The 15,127-nt window shown below is 43.8% G+C and overlaps 1 protein-coding gene across 1 annotated transcript in view; it reads left to right on the forward strand.

Annotated features, from left to right (window-relative positions):
• The window catches only part of LOC132779027 (vasoactive intestinal polypeptide receptor-like), a 142,136-nt gene that overhangs the window by 76,679 nt on the left and 50,330 nt on the right, over positions 1-15,127 (forward strand). Inside the window, exon 3 of the mRNA XM_060782673.2 lies at positions 8,438-8,536. Within this exon, the coding sequence (XP_060638656.2) occupies positions 8,438-8,536 (99 nt within the window). The remainder of the gene's footprint in view (positions 1-8,437; positions 8,537-15,127) is intronic.

Below are 15,127 nucleotides of genomic sequence, written 5' to 3' on the forward strand. Positions count from 1 at the left end.
CCCCAATGCTTCCTCTTCATCCTGGAAGGAAATGACAAGTGGAGTGCCATCAGCAGGGTTCCCTCCTGGGCTTGGTTCTATCCAAGATCTTGGCTAATGACTTAGATGAAGGGTTAGAAGGCAGGATCATCAAGTTTGCAGATGGGACCAAATTGGGAGAAATAGCCAATACCCCAGAATTCAGGAGCAGAATTCAAAATGATCTTGACAGAGTAGAGAGATGATTGGCCAAAACTAACAAAATGAAGTTCAATAGCGACATATTTATTTATTTATTTATTTATTTATTTATTTATTTGCAGTATTTATATTCTGCCCTTCTCACCCTGAAGGGGACTCAGGGTGGATTACAATGCAAACATATGTAGCAAACATTCAATACATTTTTGACATTATTTATATTTATCGTGTCATCAGCAACCAGACATTTGTATTACATTTTTAACAAAAACAAACAAACAAACAGACCAAACACAGAATTTGCAAGCTTTGTAGTTGATTAAATGTCCTTTGACCAGTAGCTGGCCACTTGGAGTGCCTCTGGTGTTGCCGCAAGAAAGTCCTCCATTGTGGATGTGGCAGGACTCAGGGTGCATTGCAGCAAGTGGTCAGTGGTTTGCTCTTCTCCACACTCGCATGTCATGGATTCCACTTTGTAGCCCCATTTCTTAAGATTGGCTCTGCATCTCGTAGTGCCAGAGTGCAGTCTGTTCAGTGCCTTCCAAGTCGCCCAATCCTCTGTGTCTCCAGGGGGGAGTCTCTCATTTGGTATCAGCCATTGATTGAGGTTCTGGGTTTGAGCCTGCCACTTTTGGACTCTCGCTTGCTGGGGTGTTTCAGCGAGTGTCTCTGTAGATCTTAGAAAACTATTTCTATTTCAGCAAACATTCAATGCATACAGACATACAGACAGATAGAGGTCATTCAGCAGTTTTTCCACTTCCACTTTGGATCCTGGAGGTTGCTCAATTTTGGCCACAGGGGGAGCTGTTGCTTCATCCACTACGACACTGAGCCTTTTGATCATAGTATTTCCTCCTTGTTCTCGGGCATTTTTATGGTGTCATATATTAACACCCCCCCCACACACACACACACACACTTTAAGCGGTCCCTAATTTCTCTACTCATAGCACAACTGTTTTCGAACTGCTTAGGTGAACAGTAAGCTGGACTATTTAACAATTGGGAGCTCAACCCTGACTTGGACTTTGAACTTGCTACCTTTTGGTCGGCAGTGATTTACGATTGACCAGCTGTGCTACCAGCCCGGCCCTCCACTTAGATACTCCACTTAGGCAGAAAAAAATGAAATGCCAAGATACACAATGGGGGGCGATGCCTGGCTCAAGAGCAGGATGTGTGAAAAAGATCTTGGAGTCCTCATGGGGAACAAGTTGAACGCAAGCTGACAATGTCATATGGAGGCAAAAAAAGCCAATGGGATTTTGGCCTGCATCAATAGGAGCATAGTGTCTAGATCTAGGGAAGTCATGCTACCCCTCTGTTTTGTTGTGGTCAGACCACACCTGCAATCACACTGGGAACCGCAATTGAAGAGGGATGTTGACAAGCTGAAATGTGTCGAGAGGAGGGCGACTAAAAGGATCAAGAACAAGCCCTCTGAGGAGTGGCTTAAAGAGCTGGGCATGTTTAGCCTGTAGAAGAGAAGGCTGAGAGGAGACATGATGAGGGCCATGGATCAATATATGAGGGGAAGTCATTGAGAGGAGGGAGCAGGCTTGTTTTCTGCTGCCCTGGAGACTAGGGTGCAGAGTGATGGCTTTGAATTACAGGAAAGGAGGTTCCACCTGAAGATAAGGAAGAACTTAGTGACTGTGAGAGTTGTTCAGCAGTGGAACTCTCTGCCCTGGAGTGTGGTGGAGTCTCCTTCTTTGGAGGCTTTTAAGAAGAGGCTGGATGGCCCTCTGTTGGGGATGCTTTGAATATGATTTTCCTGTTTCTTGGCAAAATGGGGTTGGACTGGATGGCCCATGGGGTCTCTTCCCACTCTAGGATTTGATGATTCTATGAATTTTGAGAGGAACTGCTGAGGCAAATGGAGGCATTTGGGGTTATTGTAGGAAGGCGCATCCCAAGGGGACGGTGCATGTGGAAATTGGCCGTCGGCCACCATTCGGTAACCCACCCCAATATGTTATCCAATATTCCCCATCGGGGAATGAAAAGCTTGGATAAATTAACCCGCCTCTGCTTGCATGGGATGAAATACTCCCACAACACTTGCAAACGGTGGAATGTTTCCCCTTGCACCGTTTTGACATGACTCATCTACTCGGTGTTTACACTCCTCGCCGGAGGAGCATAGATAACCTAGTATTCCTGTCTTTGTGTCTCTATCACAGATATATGGGATGTGTTTTTAATCAAATGGGCTGTATTTTAGATCTAATGGGATAACTTTGCAATGAAGAGACATCAGATCTGTAATAAAATTACAGCTGACTTTTATTGTCCTGCAAATGGAGAATAGCCTGCCAGGTAAATGACATGTTTTGCAAGAAATTGCTGGCCTTCTACAATTTCCTCCAGCAATGTTTTCCTCTTCATTGAAGATACTGGCTTCAGACAATGTCAGGCTGGTGTTACGTAGTGGTCTGCCTTTGTTTCTTAGATTAATTCTAAGAGTGCATCTACACTGTAGAATTAATGCACTTTGACACCTTTTTAACAGTAATGGCTCAATGATGTGGGAGTTGTAATGTAGTTAGGCTCCATCACCATTTCGCAGAGAAAATGAAAGACCTTATAAAACTACAATTCCTATTTATTTATTTATTTGCATTATTTATATTCCGCCCTTTTTACCCCACAGGGGACTCAGGGCGGATTACAGTGTACATCAGTGTTTCTCAACCTGGGGGTCGGGACCCCTGAGGGGGTCGAGAGGGGGTGTCAGAGGGGTCACCAAAGACCATCAGAAAACACAGTATTTTCTGATGGTCATGGGGATTCCATGTGGGAAGTTTGAGCCAATTCTATCATTGGTGGAGTTCAGAATGTTCTTTGATTGTAATGAACTATAAATCCCAGCAACTACAACTCCCAAAAGTCGAAGGTCTATTTTCCTCAAGCTCCACCAGTGTTCGCATTTGCGCATATTGAGGATTTGTGCCAAGTTTTGTCCAGATCCACCATTGCGTGAGTCCACAGTGCTCTCTGGATATAGGTGAACTACAACTCCCAAACTCAAGGTCAATACCCACCAAACCCTTCCAGTGTTTTCCATTGGTCATGGGAGTTCTGTGCGGCAAATTAGGTTCAAATCCATCACTGGTGGAGTTCAGAATGCTCTTTGATTATAGGTGAACTATAAATCCCAGCAACTACAACTCCCAAATTACAAAATCAATCCTCCCCCACCCCCACTAGCATTTACATGTGGGTGCATTGGGTATTTGTGCCCAGTTTGGTCCAGTGAATGAAAATACATCTTGCATATCTGATATTTACATTATGATTTATAACAGTAGTAAAATGGCTGTTATGAAGTAGCAACGAAAACAATATTATGGTTGGAGGTCACCACAACATGAGGGGCTGTATTAAGGGGTTACGGCATTAGGAAGGTTGAGAAACACTGGTGTACATATACATGGCAAACATTCAATGCCATTGACACACAACATATATAGACAGACACTAAGAGGCTATTTCACATTCCAGCTTTTTCGTGAGGGTATTCTGGCCACCAGGGGAACTGTCACTTCACCGTCCATTTGTGACACTGATGGTGTACTTCCTCATTCTTTGCATGCTTGCTGGAGATTTTTATGGCCTTGTAAATTAGCCTCCCTGCATAAGCGGTACCTAAATTTCCTACTTGAGAGATGCAACTGTCTTTCGGGCTGCAAAGGTCAACAGCAAGCTACACAAATTGGTTGGAAGCTCACTCCGCCCCAGTCTGACTTCAAACTCAGGACCTTTTGGTCAGTCGTGATCTTAATGCAGCTGACTCCCAGCCAGCTGCGCCACGATTTCATAGCATGGCAGCTAAAATAGTGATAAACTGTATTAATTCTCCAGTGTAGATCAGGCATAGGCAAATGTGGGTCCTCCAGGTGTTCTGGACTTCAACTACAGGCTGTTAGTAAATGTGGGAGTTGAAGTCCAAACACCTAGGGGGCCAAAGTTTGCCCATGTCTGGGGTAAATGAGGAGTCAGTCCTATAGTAGCCATATCTATTTGGGTTACCATGCTTGCATCTCTTTAACTGAAAGGGTGGCATCTTGCCTGAGGTCTGATGAGTGTCTTCTTCCAAGCCCTCAACTGAACTTGAATCTACAGTATGTTGAGGCAGTGAAAAAAGCCATGTGATTCTAGGCTGAATCAAGAACAGTTGAATATCTATATCAGTGTTTCTCAACCCAGGGGTCGGGACCCCTGAGGGGGTCTCAAGGAGGTGTCAGAGGGGTCACCAAAGACCATCAGAAAACATGGGGGTACTGTGTGGGAAGTTTGGCCCAATTCTATCATTGGTGGGGTTCAGAATGCTCTTTGATTATAAGTGAGCTATAAATCCCAGCAACTCCCAAATGTCAAGGTCTATTCCCCCCAAACTCCACCAGTGTTCACATTTGGGTATATTGAGTATTTGTGCCAAGTTTGGCCCAGATCCATCATTGTTTGAGTCCACGGTACTCTCTGCATGTAGGTGAACTACAACTCCAAAACTCAAGGTCAATGCCCACGAAACCCTTCCAGTATTTTCTGTTGGTTATGGTAGTTCTGTGTGCCATGTTTGGTTCAATTCCATCGCTAGTGGAGTTCGGAATGCTCTTTGATTGTAGGTGAACTATAAATCCCAGCAACTACAACTCCCAAATGATAAAATAAATTACCCCCCTCCCCCCAAACCCCATCAGTATTCAAATTTGGGTGTATCGGGTATCTGTGGAAGATTTGGTCCAGTGAATGAAAATACATCCTGCATATCAGATGACCATCTGTCAGGAGTGCTTTGATTGTAACTTCCTGCTTGGCAGAATGGGGTTGGACTGGATGGCCCTTGGGATCTCTTCCAACTCCATAATGGTCGTGATTCTATGGAGGAAAACCTAGGCAAACTGTTTACCCTTCACCTTCCCTGCAGAATATACCTGCAAGCGCTGAGTGCGATCACATGGACTCTGGAGCACATCAAAGTTGCAGGAATGAAAAGATGCCGTGCAAGTAGAGTTTAAATGCTTCATCAAAATTTCATGTGCAGTTGCCCACCCTTTACACGTTGCTTTCCTGAGTCACTTCAGCTTTTTTTCTTTTTTCTCTCTCCCTTTTAAAAAAAATGCCCATCTCACTGTTTCTCCCTCTCAAGGAAAACTTGCCTAATGTAGGGATGACTCACCCCCTTATAATATCAACATACATTCTGGGTAGCAAAACGAGACTGACTCAGCGAGAATGGGGGGAAAAAAAAGAATTTTAATAAAATCAATTGAGATTTAAAGTTGCCCAAGGTCACCCAATGGGTTTGCATTACTGAGCAAGGATTCGAATCCTGGACACCAGATTGTTTTAGAGGAGAGAATTATCTCTTAGAGCGATCTAGTGTTTCACCAAACAACAAATCCCAGAATTGCACAGCATATGTGTATATTTGTGTATGTGTGTGTGTGGGGGGGTGTATTATCACTAGGATAACAATTCAAGTGCCTGGGTTTGTTATAGGTTTTCTGGGCTGTATGGCCATGTTCTAGAAGCATTCTCTCCTGATATTTCACCTACATCTATGGCAGGCATCCCCAGAGGTTGTGAGGACTGTTGGAAACTAAGAAAATTGGTGGGTTGTTGTAGATTTTTTCGGGCTATATGGCCATGGTCTAGAAGCATTCTCTCCTGATGTTTCGCCTGCATCTATGGCAAGCATCCTCAGAGGTAGTGCTTACCTCTGTCATAGATGCAGACGAAACGTCAGGAGAGAATGCCTCTAGACCATGGCCATATAGCCCGAAAAAACCCACAACAACCCAGGGATTCCGGCCATGAAAGCCTTCGACAATACATTAAGAAAATTGGGTTTATATATCTGTGGAATAATGTCCAGTGTGGGAGAAAGAACTCTTGTTTGTTGGAGCTAGGTGTGAATGTTTCAATTGATGTCAAACTGCACTCACATCTCAAGAAATGTCAGATTTCAAAAAACGAATCAGGTCAACCAGAACAGGACCACGGACAGCTCATTGGAGCATTTTTCCAAGGAAGGAAAGCCATTCTCCCAGCAAAGATCGGCATTCAGCTGAAGGCTTACAACAGAAGGGCCAAGCCTTCTGGCAACTCCATTCCCATTGGATGCTGTCTGCAATGCTTCAGAATCAGATGCTGTTTTTTGCAGACTTGCATTCCAATTTGATGGAGAATCAGGAAAAGCTGTAGAGAATTATCCTCAGAATCAGAGGGTGATGAGAAGCCTAAGAAGTTGAAAAAGATCTCAATTTTGGAGTTACATCTCCCAGAATCACTCAGCCAGGAGCTTCCACCTATAGATAGATACCAATATTATGGGGGATTCCAGGTATCAGGGCTGCTGTATAACATCCCTTCAGCAGAGCACCAATATATCCACAAATACCCTAAACAGTTCTGGCCCAACTTACCTGTCCGAATACTTCTCCCCTTATGAACCCTCCAGGACTTTGAGATCATCTGGGGAGGCCCTGCTCTCGGTCCCACCTTCGTCACAAGTGTAGCTGGTGAGAACGAGGGACAGGGCCTTCTCAGTGGTGTCCCTTCAGTTATGGAATGCCCTCCCTAAGGTCATCAGATTGGCCCCCTCCCTTTTAACATTTTGAAAGAGAGTTAAGACTTGGCTCTTTGAGCAGGCGTTTCCAAATACAGTGCGTTAGACATAGGAAAATGAAATGGTTGGACGATGTAATTGGACAATGTTTTTAATAGGAGACCCGAATGTTCATGTTTTTATTGATTTTGTTATGGTATTATTATTCGATTGTTTTTTATTGTACTGGAATTGTATTTTATGGTCTTGGTACCAATTGTAAACCACCCTGAGTCACCTGTGGGCTGAGAGGGACGGTGAGGCGACCGAGAGAGATTATTTCCTCTTTAAAAACCTCTTTGCTGCCTTATACTGATTCAGTTTCTTCTTTTATATTGGCTGGGACTTTCTGTGTGCTGTTAAACCTTTGTACTTTATATCGCAAGCAATGAAACACTCTTGTATATAACAAAGTAACACAGTTTATTTATAACTTCTGGCTCCAACGCTTGTGGTTTCATTTGTGTTTTGTTGCAATCTTGAGTCTTACAGTCAGTATCATTTACTTGGTTAACTTTTCTGAATGAACTATCAATGTTACAAATTCCCAAACATGTTACTTGCTTCTCACACTCTTGGCTGAATTATATTCTGAACTAAGGCAACACTAGCCTTCTTTGTGTTCCTTAAAACTCGTGCTCTATTTAACTAACTGCTTCTCTATATCAGAAGTCTTTATCACACCTTCATAACTGCTTATTTCTATCAGGCACTCAAAAACCAACTCTCCTCCTCACACACAGATTCTTAGCTGTCGTTTTTTTACTCCCTCACTCTAACTGCCTCTTTCAGAACCTTGGCTCTGCCCCTTTGGGAGAGCTCTGCTCTCCCCAACTGTCATTTTGGCCTAGCAGCCTTTTCAAATCCTGGGCCTACACTAATCTGCATATGACCAATCGGTTTCACATATTCAAATGAATCCTATCTCTGCTGTTGCTACCCTGTCAGTGCCTATTCTTCCCTATCTGCCGTATGTAAACATAGAGTTATACACCAAAACTTTAACATAGAGTAGCAATTTCACTAGTAAATAAATAAATAAAATACAGATGCCCTATGTCATATAGAATAGCAACTTTTCAGTGACCGGCTGCATTGTATGATGAACAATGTGAAATCTCAGTGCTCAGCATTGCTAGATGCCAAATTCCACTTTCACCATTGTCAGCCACATAAAGGCATTCGCCACTACTTTGCAATAACTTCCTTTTCAATGTTTTGCTTTTCAATAGAACTAAATTATAACCATGTATCACACTTCTGACCCCAGTCTGCTCTTCCAACCACACAGTTTCTTTTCTTTCTTAGTCTATTCATTTTTTTCTGTCTTTCAGCTTTGCAAACTACAAAACAATGGGTTCCGCTTTTCAGCCATTCTCTGGACCTTGGTTTGTCAAATAAGCAGGGGATTCCTTAAATGTATTATACTAGGATGAATAATTTACCCCACTTAGGTGTATGTCACAGGAAAGGAAATGTTTCAACTCCTGGACCTTAGACCAGAAAAATAGATGTAATTGGTGCTCAATGTATGTAATCCAGACACGCTGTAGGTGCGTGTGTTTATGCTTGTTCTGCTTCATAGATCAGAAAAGTTTGTTTCAAATTTTATTCCAACTGTTCTTCTCTTCTCTTCTCCAGGTTGCAGGACTTTCTGGGATAACATCACTTGCTGGCCTGCAACGCATTTCAACGAAACCACCGTATTGCCCTGTCCAACTTTTTTATTCACTTCGAAGAGTAAGTGATACTGAGCAGTGTTTTGCAAATGAAAGTAAATATTTTTTTTTGTTTTGCAAACTTGTTCACCTCCAAAAAGGGAGCCCTCGGTGGCGCAGTGGGTTAAACCCCTGTGCCGGCAGGATTGAAGACCGACAGGTCGCATGTTCGAATCCGGGGAGAGGCGGATGAGCTCCCTCTGTCAGCTCCAGCTCCTCATGCAGGGACATGAGAGAAGCCTCCCACAAGGATGATAAAAACATCAAATCATCCAGGCGTCCCCTGGGCAATGTCCTTGCAGACAGCCAATTCTCTCACACCAGAAGTGACTTGCAGTTTCTCAAGTCGCTCCTGACATGACAAAAAAAACCCTCCAAAAAGCAGATGAACTGTCTGCGAAAATGATCACATCTCTTCATAGGAATGATACCTACTATTGCACTCCAGGCCTGGAAACACCTATGACCACTGCACCACACAAGAGTCAAGAAATATAAGCAAACAGTTTATTGTAAAACATAATAAAAGTATACAAAAATCGGGAATGAGAAAGGAAGATATATAATCCAAAAAAGTTTAGAAAAAGGTGATAAGCAACCAATAATCCAAATGTCTCATAAAGTTCCAGAGGTGACAAAGTCTAGGAACATCCAGAAAACACAGGTACCAGCAAGAAGGTATAATAGTAAAAATTTGAACAAGAGTACATGAACAGGAACATAAAAAACTTCCAGGATATATTAAATCCAAAACCAAGGCTTGACTTGAACCTTTAACAAGAGAACTCAGGCTTAGCTTCTCACTCTAACGCAGCGTTGCCTGAACTGCCTTTAAGATAAATGATTTGTTGTTCAATAGATACCCATGAAAGCATTATGTCTCCCATGATTTTTCTCTACAACTTTTCCACATAATCTCTGAGACTGATGCAATCTGTTTTGAGCTCTGATTTGTAAACGAAGACTTTTCTTGATCTCCGTAGCTACAGATGGTTTGCAATAGTAGTAGTAGTAGTAGTAATAATAATAATAATAATAATAATAATAATAATGACAAGATTACCATCTGCCAGCTGCAGAAGACCACCTTACTGGGATCTGCACCGATACACCACACAGTCCTAGACACTTGGGATGTGTCCGACATGTGATCCAATACAACAGCCAGCAGAGTGATCTTGTGGACTCATCTTGTTGTGTTTATAATAATAATAATAATAATAATAATAATAATAATAATAATAGCAGAAACTCTGGAGCACAGTTTGAAAACAGCTGCAGTAGACTATTGCTACTTAAACTGTGGGTCCCAACCCCACATGATGAGGTCCCCTTGGCTCAATGTTGGGGTCACAAAACAATTGGCAACAGTGAAAGGTTTCTCCTAGTGGCTGTTTTAGACATTTACAAAAGTCTGTTGTACAGTGTTTACAGTGGACTTTGCAGAAGATGCTTCAGCTGTACTTTATAAAAAGGAAAATCAGCAAATGCTGATTTAGTATCAGTAAATGTTTAAGTTTTATACCTATTTTATATATCTAAGGTCATGTACAAAAGGTACAAGGAGTGGAAAAACAACAGAAGCCCAGCTTTGAGTCTCTTTTAAGAGAGAAAACAACATATAAATAAATATCATCATCATTATCATCATCTCCCAGCACTTCCTTTAGTGCTGGGTTGTGGTGCAGCTGGACCGGGTTGTGGCGCAGCTGGTTGGGAGCCGCATTAAAATCACTACTGACCAAAATGTCATGAGTTCGAAGCCAGCCCATGGCGGAGTAAGCTCTAGCTTGTTGTCACCCTTTGCAGCCCGAAAGACAGTTAGATCTGTCAAGTAGGAAATTTAGGTGTCGCTTATGCAGGGAGGCTAATTTAACTAATTTACGACACCATAAAAATCTCCATACATGATAGCCATGTATAAATATGTGAGAGGAAGCCACAGGGAGGAGGGAGCAAGCTTGTTTTCTGCTTCCTTTGAGACTAGGACGCGGAACAATGGCTTCAAACTACAAGAGAGGAGATTCCATCTGAACATTAGGAAGAACTTCCTGACTGTGAGAGCCGTTCAGCAGTGGAACTCTCTGCCCCGGAGTGTGGTGGAGGCTCCTTCTTTGGAAGCTTTTAAGCAGAGGCTGGATGACCATTTGTCAGGGGTGATTTGAGTGCAATATTCCTGCTTTTTGGCAGGGGGTTGGACTGGATGGCCCATGAGGTCTCTTCCAACTCTTTGATTCTATGATTCTATGATCCAGCAGCGTTCAAAAGAATGAGGAAGTACTCCATCGGTGTCACAAGTGGACGGTGAAGCGACAGGTCCCCCGGTGGCTGGAATTCGAAGCATACCCTCAGGAATCTGGAAAGTTAAATAGTCTCTGTGTGTCTGTCTATATTACTTACTTACTAGGTGATCCCTCGTAGTCCGAGGATGATGGTCCTCCAAGTTCGGTGTCCTGGCGGTGGGTTCGTAGGTGACTATGGAGCCCTATTCTTGATCTGCATCTTCTTCTTCAGTGAGGGCATTGGTTTCCAGGTGGAATGTGGTCTCGGACGGGGTTGGCTTCACGCGCCTTCCTCTTGGCACATTTCTCTCTTTCACCCTCCATTCGTGCCTCTTCAAATTCTGCAGCACTGCTGGTCACAGCTGACCTCCAGCTGGAGCACTCAAGGGCCAAGGCTTCCCAGTTCTCAGTGTCTATGCCAGAGATTTTAAGATTGGCTTTAAGTCCATCTTTAAATCTCTTTTCCTGTCCATCAATGTTCCATTTTCCATTCTTGAGTTCAGAGTAGAGCAACTGCTATGGGAGATGGTGGTCGGGCATCCGGACAACGTGGCCGGTCCAGCAGAGTTGATGGCGGAGGACCATCGCTTCAGTGCTGGTGGTCTTTGCTTCTTCCAGCATGCTGACGTTTGTCTGCCTGTCTTCCCAAGAGATTTGCAGGATTTTCCCGAGGCAGCGCTGATGAAATCGTTCCAGGAGTTGCATGCGACGTCTGTAGACAGTCCACGTTTCGCAGGCATATAGCAGGGTTGGGAGGACAATAGCTTTATAAACAAGCACCTTGGTATCCCTATATCTGTCTATATATGTTGTGTGTCTATGCATTGAATGTTTGCCATGTATATGTGCATTATGATCCAGCCTCAGTACCTTGCAGGGTGAGAAGAGCAGACTATAAATACTGTAAATAAATAAATAAATTTGGGCACCTGATCCTGTCCCAAATTAATGTTTTGAAAACCTTGACAGCCCTATTTACAAGGCAGCATTAGACAACCACAATGTAACACTGTGTAATATTCCCTTCCATTTACTCAGTGTAGGATCTTGGCCACTCTTTCAATGATAGGAAAGCGTATCTAAACACACACTTTCCAACCAACACATACAGGAGACTCAGTTATCCTTTGAAATATGCACTTTAACATATGTACACATTTTTCTGTACCATTTTCTCTGTGCTTTGACGTTTCCTCTCTCTCTAGTAGCTCCATCAAATGCACCCATTTTGATACAAGGCTTCCCCTTAAGGTTGGCATTTATATGCAGTTTCCTCTTGCACGGGCATTTTCCAGAGCTGATTTTGATCAGGGAAATGCATCACAGGATCCGCAAAAGTGCAAAAAAAGCACGAAGCCCGGTGGTGCTCCAGTTCACATATTAGTTTGAGAGCGTGAAGTAGGTCGGCTGGTATTAAAATGCACACCAGACAAATTCCTTCTCCGTTTCTCACCCTCGGGCTGCCTGACTGCAGAGGAGGGGGCTGTTTCTCAGCTTGCCTGGATGGAGTTGTTTTCCCTGCGCAGAATCAAGGAAGAGCCGAAAGGAGGCCAGACTCAACGAAATTGCATTTGCGCTGTTGTCTTTCTTCTCATCGCCATCCACATCATGTCTGGAGCATGAGCTCTGTTTCCATCTTTTTCAAAGGTCCTTCACCCTGCTCTGAGGCAGCTGGATTCACAGCAGACTTTTCCTTCCATCTGAAGCTCCACTAAATAATTTTCTTGTGATTTGAGCTCTTGGGCAGACAGGTTAATCAGCTGAGATTGGTTCATTTTTTCCCTCTCTCACCTTCCCACCAAATGATGTTTCTGAAAACCATGCTGTACCAGGCATGGGCAAACTTGGGCCCTCCAGGTGTTTTTGGAATTCAACTCAGTTTTGAACTGCTAGGTTGGCAGGAGCTAGGGCTAACAGCAGGAGCTCACCCTGCTCCCCAGATTCGAACCACCATCCTTTCAGTCAGCAAGTTCAGCAGCTCAGCAGTTTAACCCATTGCACCACCAGCGGACCTTAGATAGGCTGTGTTTATGTTCTCAATTACTATGTTTTACTTCTTTCTAGTTTGTTGATGACCAACCTATTGGGTTGTTGTAGGGTTTCATGGCTGGAATCACTGGGTTGTTGTAGGGTTTTTTGGGCTATATGGCCATGGTCTAGAGGCATTCTCTCCTGACATTTTGTCTGCATCTATGGCAAGCATCCTCAGAGGTAGTGAGGTCTGTTGGAACTAGGGAAAAGGGTTTATATATCTGTGGAATGACCAGGGTGAGACAAAGGACTCTTGTCTGCTAGGTGTGAAAGCCTTGGCAGACCGTGCAAAAAGAATCTGCAAACCCCACCTCCTCCAAGATGAACTGAACCACCTCAACTGGGCTCTACAGGCCAATGGAGACGCCACCTCAGACATCAGAAGAGCTGCAAGACTGAGAACAAGCCACGAGAGTCAAGACAAAAATCCACCCAGAGGAAAAGTGTTCTTGCCATACATCAAGGGAGCCACTGACCACATAGGGAAGCTGGTGAGGAAACACGGCATATAAACTATCTGCAGACCCACCAAGAAAATCCAACAAATGCTACGTTCAGCAACAGACAAGAGGGATCCTCTCACTTCTGCAGGAGTCTACCGGATACCATGCAGCTGCGGACAAGTCTCCATAGGGACCACCAAACACAGTGCCCAGGCACAAATCAAGGAACATAAAAGGCACTGCAGACTACTTCAACCAGAGAAGTCAGCCATAGCAGAGCACCTGATGAACCAGCCTGGACACAGCATTTTATTTGAGAACACAGAAATGCTGGACCGCTCTCACAACCACCATGTCAGACTACACAGAGAAGCCATTGAAATACACAAGCATGTGGACAATTTCAACAGAAAGGAAGAAACCCTGAAAATGAACAAGGACATCTAATCACCTCTCAACAAAGGTTTGCTCCAGGCACTGTCAGGCCATTATATGCTAATCAAGGTGATCAGCTGAAACATTCACACCTAACTCCAGCAGACAAGAGTCCTTTGTCTCACCCTGGTCATTCCACAGATATATAAACCCTTTTTCCCAGTTCCAACAGACCTCACTACCTCTGAGGATGCTTGCCATAGATGCAGGTGAAACATCAGGAGAGAATGCCTCTAGACCATGGCCATATAGCCCAAGAAAACCAACAACAACCCAGCGATTCCGGCCATGAAAGCCTTCGACAATACATTGACCAACCTATTGTTTCGCCCTTTATCTTGCTGGATATCTTAATACCTGAATTTACTTCTTGACATTGCTTACACTTTGGCCACCTGATCCCTGGGTCACTTGCTCAGGAAAGATAGGACACGTTGCACATTGAGCCATGGTATGATTCCACATTGAGCCATTCTCATCCAATGGATGCCTCTATGGCAGAATGGGATGGGACTGGATGGCTTTGTCACATCCCATTTTAACTGTATGCTTCTTTGATTCTGTGACTCTCTGAGGGCATGCTAGGCAGTCACCAAAGAAATGCCTGGGAATTTGCTTCTGGTTTTGAAAATATATATATATTTTAAAATGTTACCACCTCATCACACTTACAATTATTGTTGTCCCCCACATTTTGCAAGCAACTTAAGTGGCTGAGGGGGGGAAGGAAGGGGCCCGAGGCTGTTAGGAATAGTGGGAGTTGAAATCCAAAACACCTGGAGGGCCAAAGTTTGCCCATGCCTGGTTTAGATGCAGAACTATTGCATCCCATGGAAAGGGATTCTGAAGGGAAAAAAGCAGGTGGCAGAGACATTGCCCATGTGTGATGAGGAAGATAGCGGATGCCTATGGAGAAGCACTAAAAGTCTGTTGAAAGGAAGACGAATGAAGACAGCTCCTGATTCCTCTCTTTACTTAACAATGCCTCTCAATATTGCTGTCTGATAAAGTCCTTAAACAGTGCAAGAGAGACCCACAACTTGCTGAAAAGAAGAAAAAGAAGAATCAGAATCAAAGAGTTGGAAGAGACCTCATGGGCCATCCAGTCCAACCCCCTGCCAAGAAGCAGGAATATTGCATTCAAAGCACCCCTGACAGATGGCCATCCAGCCTCTGCTTAAAAGCTTCCAAAGAAGGAGCCTCCACCACACTCTGGGGCAGAGAGTTCCACTGCTGAACTGCTCTCACAGTCAGGAAGTTCTTCCTCATGTTCAGATGGAATCTCCTCTCTTGTAGTTTGAAGCCATTGTTCCGCATCCTAGTCTCCAAGAAGAAGAAGAAGGCGACAGATCCCAATCTGCAAGGAAACAGATGAAACAATAGATCACATCGGGTTGTTGTATGGTTTTTTTGGACTATATG

This window comes from Anolis sagrei, chromosome 6 (assembly GCF_037176765.1).
Source record: "Anolis sagrei isolate rAnoSag1 chromosome 6, rAnoSag1.mat, whole genome shotgun sequence".
NCBI lineage: Eukaryota > Metazoa > Chordata > Lepidosauria > Squamata > Dactyloidae > Anolis > Anolis sagrei.